Source organism: Notothenia rossii (assembly GCF_949606895.1).
Source record: "Notothenia rossii genome assembly, chromosome: 11".
NCBI classification, from domain to species: domain Eukaryota; kingdom Metazoa; phylum Chordata; class Actinopteri; order Perciformes; family Nototheniidae; genus Notothenia; species Notothenia rossii.
In genome coordinates, this window is record NC_136910.1 from 19,909,167 (window position 1) to 19,915,967 (window position 6,801).

At 49.4% G+C, this 6,801-nt stretch overlaps 1 protein-coding gene across 1 annotated transcript; it reads right to left on the bottom strand.

Annotated features, from left to right (window-relative positions):
* Positions 1 to 1,973: 1,973 nt before the first annotated feature.
* Positions 1,974 to 4,559, bottom strand: LOC307025530 (uncharacterized protein). Its single transcript, XM_079660256.1, has 2 exons — positions 3,721 to 4,559; positions 1,974 to 3,592 (listed from the first exon to the last, which is right to left on the bottom strand). Exons 1-2 carry the CDS (start codon positions 4,021 to 4,023, stop codon positions 2,072 to 2,074), a joined length of 1,824 nt encoding a protein of 607 aa, XP_079516382.1. The 5' UTR covers positions 4,024 to 4,559; the 3' UTR covers positions 1,974 to 2,071.
* Between the last annotated feature and the right edge of the window lie 2,242 nt (positions 4,560 to 6,801).

Below are 6,801 nucleotides of genomic sequence, written 5' to 3' on the forward strand. Positions count from 1 at the left end.
ATGCCCGGTGTGCAGACTCTGCTATCTGGCTTTGAATAAGCACCTTAAGCACAAACATGCAGTGCAGAACCTGGAAGAAAGAGGCATCATTCTTAAAATGGCCAGTGGCAGAATAAAGGTTCGGACCAAACCCTTTCCCATCACAGGGTGTTCGTATGCTGGGAAGAGACTACACCGTCATGTAACTCGTGACCACCCTGAGTTCTCCCAAGATGAGGCACATCAGGTCATGGCAAGGCTGAAGCATAGTGTGGCCCTGCAGTCGCTCCATGACCTCCGAGAGACTAATCCCATCATTGGAATGGCTACATCATTGGATTTAGACAATGAGGAGGAATACCCGGTGCACCCTCCACCCTTCTCCCCACATACCGAGTGTGACGAAGAGGACTGCAGGCAGGTGAGGCTGGAAAATGTGGCATTGAGGGCTCAGAAGGATGCCCTCATGGATGAGGTGAAGACCCTGCGCTCCAGGCTGAAAGAGGGGCTAAAACCCAGGAAGCAGAGTGCCACTGCTGCTGTGCTTGAGGAGGACGAAGAATGTATACGATTTAAGGGCCTGGCAATCTCAAGTACCCCCGGCATGAACACAGTAGCCTCCGGCAGCAATACCCCTCTCAAGACCCCGGTGAAGACTGTCATGCGGTCCGCAGAAGCCTCCGGTAGTGAGACCCCTCTCAAGGCCCTGGTCAAGTCTGTGGTGCGGTCCCCAGAAGCCTCCGGCAGCAATACCCCTCTCAAGACCCCGGTGAAGACTGTCATGCGGTCCGCAGAAGCCTCCGGTAGTGACACCCCTCTCAAGGCCCCGGCCAAGTCTGTGATGCGATCCCCAGAAGCCTCCGGCAGCAATACCCCTCTCAAGACCCCGGTGAAGACTGTCATGCGGTCCGCAGAAGCTTCCGGTAGTGAGACCCCTCTCAAGGCCCCGGCCAAGTCTGTGATGCGGTCCCCAGAAGCCTCCGGCACCAATACCCCTCTCAAGACCCCGGTGAAGACTGTCATGCGGTCCGCAGAAGCCTCCGGTAGTGAGACCCCTCTCAAGGCCCCGGCCAAGTCTGTGATGCGGTCCCCAGAAGCCTCCGGCAGCAATAACCCTCTCAAGACCCCGGTGAAGACTGTCATGCGGTCCGCAGAAGCCTCCGGTAGTGAGACCCCTCTCAAGGCCCCGGCCAAGTCTGTGATGCGGTCCCCAGAAGCCTCCGGCAGCAATACCCCTCTCAAGACCCCGGTGAAGACTGTCATGCGGTCCGCAGAAGCCTCCGGTAGTGAGACCCCTGTATGCCAGAAGACCTGTGCGTCTGTCTCCAATAAGCTGAAAGCTAATCTGGCTAAGGACTGGCCCTCTCCCCCAAATCACTGGTCTACTGGGAAGGGACGGGGGAATACCATGCGTGAAATCACGTTGCCTAAAAGCATGGATACGTACATTCAGACATACAGAGGTCATTGTGAGGGTGTCGCACTGACAGTAAAATGGAAAGAGAATTGTATGTCCAATGTCAGCCGGATAAAGAACTTCCTAGTATTCATGGCCCATGGCTGTCAGACTGGCTGTTTCTAAAAGACACAAAGAGGGTCCGTGGCTGGAGCGAGTATATTTCAAAGTCGGGCCGGGCAGTCACAACATCGCTGTTGTTCCTGAAGACTGTGAACCATTTCCTGAGGTAGGGGAGACCAGGGATAGTTGCAACACTTTTGGGGCTTTTCCCCAATAAGTAAAAAACCATTTACAATTGGATAGCCATTTTGCTATATTATGCATTATCAATATGTCAGCTACTGAAACAATGTCTTTAAGATGTTTTTATGGAATAAGTACAGGTTGGAAAATGTATTTTTAAAAAAAAACTCAACTGTTACAACCGTCCTTGTGTACAGGGACAGTTGTAACCCATGCAGGCACAGTTGTAACATCTTAATAACGGTTACCCTTTTTCACACTATATGACAAAAAAATAGGGAAAGCTGTCAAATTCTAAGGCAACAAGATTTTAATGGGATTTCACACATCCTCCAACAAACAATGAAAAATGAACAGAACTTGAACAGAACTTAAAACAGAACACCAGAATTAATCAGATTCACAGTTGTGGCAGGTGTAAAAGGCACTTCCATCTGTGCAGTCCTTGTGTGCCCAGGCTTTACAGGAGCAACACTGCAGCCACATCTCCTTGGACCTGGAGTAGCTCTCCAGGCACACAATGCAGTATTGGGCCTCATCTTCATCAGATGAGGCCTGCATCTTCTGCTTCTTGTTGGGTATGGTTTTTTGGCCGAAATTGATTTTTGTCTTCGCTTTAGACTTCTTTGCGTTAGATCTTTTTTTCTCAGCCTCGAGTTGATCTTTCATCGGAGTGTCTGTGAGGACAGCGGTTTCTCTTCTTTTTCTCCCCTTTGTGGTCTGCTTCCTTGGTCCAGCTTTTGGATGTGGACGGATGGACAAGGGTGAGAAAGGCGTTGCAGAGGATGATGTCCCAGGCTCCACACATGGCCTGACAGGGGATGAGGCTGCGAGTAGAGGAGAGGAGGCTGTGAGTGGAGGAGAGGAGGCTGCGAGTGGAGGAGAGGAGGCTGCGAGTGTAAGAGAGGAGGCTGCGAGTGGAGGAGAGGATGCCACAGTTGGTGTTGGAGCTGCACTGGTAGAAGGTTCTGGTGGTGGGCGGTCTGTGACTTGGGATGGAGCAAAGTCGATATCATTGAAAATGTCTCTATTAAAAGGCCAAATTCCAGTGCACGCGAACCCTGCCTGGATATTTGATGGCGTTGCAGCCAGAGGAAGGGCACTTTTCACAATGCCCGGCAGATCGTAAATGGTCATTGTGGTTCCTGGATGAGTCTTCATCCAATTGTCACAGCGGCTGTTGATGTGCCTCTTCAGTGGCCCATATACAGTGCGATCTAAGGGCTGTAGTTTGTGAGAACAGTGGGGAGGAAAAGAGAGGAGGATGATCCCATGGCTCCTGCAAAAATTAATCCCCTCCACAGAAAGGTGGGAGGAGTGATTGTCCAGAATCAGCAGCACCTTTGACTCCTGTGAGCTCTTGGTATGGCTCTGGAAGTGCTTGAGGAAGACCAAAAAGTCTTCCTCTTGCATCCACCCAGACCCATTTGCTCTGCCAATACAGCCAGGAGGGCCATTGCTGGTGAAGAAGAGATGAAACTTCTTCCGGGGGAATATCATCATTGGGGGGATGGAATTCCCCAATGCATTTACAGCACATGCAAGTGTGACGAGAGTGCCCCGCTCTGCAGATGTCACACTGCCGACTTGTTTCTTCCCTTTTCTGGCAACAATCTTCCCAGGGTTTTGGACAGTTGTGACTCCGGTTTCGTCCATATTCCAAATTTCCTGTGTGACAAACTCATGCTTCGTCAGGACTGCAGACAGGTTGTCAAAAAACTTTTTCACATTTGTTCGGTTGAAGCTTGTAGCCCGTGAGAGACTGGTAGCCTGAGGTCTGCGTATGGAGAGGGTAGGGTGCCGCTTCAAAAACGATGTGAGCCAGTCAGCTCCGGCCATCTCTTTCTCTGCCCAGGTTTGAGGGAAGTTGCAGTTGTAGTTCTTTGCCAATTCATAGGCAAACTTCCGCACCTAAAATGAATATACATTGGAAAATATTTCACTTGTCTGTTCACTATAGGCCTCAATATATTTGATCACTTACTTTTCTTTTGTTCAGTAGCCTATAGATAGCCTATTCTACCTTAATTATGACCTACCTCCTTTGAGCTGAGACCATAATATAGATCAGCTGCCTCCATCAGGTAGTCTCTCAATAGCATCTCCTGCTCTGTTGAGAACACCTTCTTTGGAGTCCAGTAGCCTACTCTTGGGGGTGTGTGTGATCCCTGACTCTCCAACCTCAGCCTCTTCTTATGGAACCGGTACAGGGTGACATGGCATATATCCAGGGACTTTGCCACTTCCCTGAATGATTTGCCATCCTGAACTTCACCTGAGGCCACCTGCAGCAGAGCAAGTGGCACTCCCCTGTCGGTCTTCCTCTGTCTGATACTTGGCATACTGTAAACACACACACACACTTTATGCCTACTGTACAGTATTTAATTCTGTTTATTTTTACAGGGACAATGCACACCAATCAATGCTTGAATGAACAATTGATCATTCAAGCAAATGAGCCATCATTGTAAATGTGCCATGTTACAACCGTCCCGTTACAACCGTCCCAGAACCACCAGTCTTGCTTCACCCCCTGTGAACCTGCCTGATTGCTGGCTTGACCCATATTTAGCTAGCTATATTTGTAGCTTACAAAACAGTTATTCTAATAATACTAGTTTGGATTCCTAGACATTTTGAACTCAAGACAGTATCCAAAAAATACCTCATATCATTTTAGTTAATATTTGACCTCAGAAACACACTTTTGCTGATAACTTACGTGAGATATTCAAACGTGGCTCCTTTTTATTTCGGCGATCTTACCATCTAACTGCGCATGTGCAGAGTGAGTGTCATCACTCTAGCTTGTTTATGATTGGAGATATTGAGGGTGTTACAACCAACCCGTGTTTCAACTGTACCGGGTCTCCCCTACTTGTCTGCGTCAAAGCTCCAGGGTGCAGGCTCACCCAGTCTGATATGACCCACATCATCAGAGAGGTGACAGCCAACAATGAACGACTTGAAAAAGTCTGTCACTGTCCACCATTTTAAGGTGAAGAGGAACAAGCTGGATCGTCTGCCGAGCCAGGCGGAGCTTCTCGCCGCCATGGCGGCGGCTGAGAAGCGCATCCCTGATCTCCTTGACCTGATGACTAGCAATCCGACCTCAATCACCCAGTACCTGCTATATGGCTATCTAATCCTCCATTGGAGCCTCCTGTATGGCCACCATCCGGGTGTGTACGCAAACAAGACCAACACGGAGGTCTTTGAGGCGGACAGAAGGGGCACTGCTGAGGGCTACATCATCCACGTGCAGGATCACAAGACTGCCAAGACATTTGGCGAAGCACAGCTGGTGCTTACAATAAAGGAGTTTAGCTGGGTCATGCGGTGGATGGGGATAAAAGAGGGCTTGTGGGGTCCTCAGAGTGAATTCTTCCTTTTCACAACGGGGAAGCACGCCTCCAAGAACCTGAACGCTCACTTGAAGAGGGCTTGGGCTGATGCTGGGCTAGAAACAGCCGTCACCTTCACCATCTTGCGCACTGCCCTGGCTGACAATATCAAGCATCACCAAGATCCAGAAAGCAGGTCGATTCTCGCTAGGTTTATGTGTCACGACGTAAGCACTGCAGACCGGTTATACGCGAATACGCCTGGAATAAAGGAGGGATTCAAGATCCGTTCCATGTTCAGGGCGGCAGCAGCTGCAGCAGCATCATCAGAAGGAGGTCTACCACCGTCAGCTACCTCCGAAGAGGGCTCAGGGGCGGAGAGCAGCGATACCTCTTCTTCAGGGCCGGTTCATACTCCTGATGAGGGGACAGGGGCCGTGGACTCAACCTTTTTTCCCCGGTGCACCGTACAAGTTAGACGGCTAATATGGCCCCCAGGCCCCTGCTAATCATGTTTTTATTATGTTTATTATGTATATTTTGTATACTGTTTTTGTAAAAATTGTGTGATAATTAAATAAATAATAAAACATTAGTATAACCTTGAAGGTTCCCAGGGGCAAATACAGTGCCAGGTATCAGACTATTTAAACAATGTTTACCCATGATTCAGACACCTTCCCTGGCTTGTAGAATGCGGTGATGCACCCTTGCGGTATCAGACTATTTTAAACAACTTTTCCCCGCCTTTCAAACACTTATTCCTGGGTTATAGCCTGTCATTATACACGATATAATTTAACATGTAACCTCTCCTGGAAATGCACATATTCTGTGCATTTCCAGGAGAGGTTACATGTTAAATTATATCGTGCAAAATGACAGGCTACAACTCTCTTCCAGACGTTTAAAAACACTTTCCCCGACCATTTAAACATTATTTCTGGCTTGTAAAGTGCGGTGATGAGCCCTGGTAGTACCAGACTATTTAAAGGGTTACCAGGAGCATGAGAATATCCTCCACAGGGGGGGGTGGTGGTGCCGTGAATAAGGCAGAATATGGATGCCGATTTGCGGACGTTAAAGCACCGCAAAATCCACCCCCTTTAGGGTTACCAGGGGCATGAGGTTCTGTAGGGTGTGATCATCTGGGTTTAGTCCGTGGGGGAGTGCTTAAGTCCGGGGGCCCGGGGACTCACGGTGTGCAAGGTTATGGAAGTGCGCATCGTTGTTTGGGGCTCTGTGAGGGGCCACAGAGAGGTGGTTTTCCCGGTCCCTCTCCTGGAGGTATGAAATAACCTGAGCTCCATGTGAGGGAGAGATGCTGGAGTTCATTAGGCCGTACTTTGGGGCTCTGAGGTGCTACAGAGAGGTGCTTTTTGCGGTCTGTGTCCTGGAGGTGTGAAAAACCTGTTTGCCCGTGTTAGGAAGCCATGCTGGAGCTGCTTCAGGGGTCTGTGAGCAGCCACAGAGAGGTGCTTTTAACGGTGTATTTTATCGAAGTCTGACATGAGCAGAGTGTGCATGTGAGGGAGAGATGCTGGAGCTGCTTCGGGGGTCTGTGAGCAGCCACAGAGAGGTGCTTTTAACGGTGCCATGTCTCCTCCTCTCCAGCACCTAGGAGCTCCCCGGGGTCCTGGAGAGGCATTTTCAGGCTTATCTCTGCACTTTTCCCCCTACACATGCATTTTAAATGGATCATTTTGGATGTAAATGGTCCATCGTATCATTACTATGGGTCTCTGAAACAATCAGACTTTTACCACACTGTTA

Coding starts and splice junctions, on each gene's coding strand:
- LOC307025530 (XM_079660256.1), bottom strand. CDS start 4,023: ATGCCAAGTATCAGACAGAGGAAGACCGACAGGGGAGTGCCACTTGCT. Junction 3,593..3,720: donor ATGGTCTCAGCTCAAAGGAG/GTAGGTCATAAT, acceptor TATTCATTTTAG/GTGCGGAAGTTTGCCTATGA.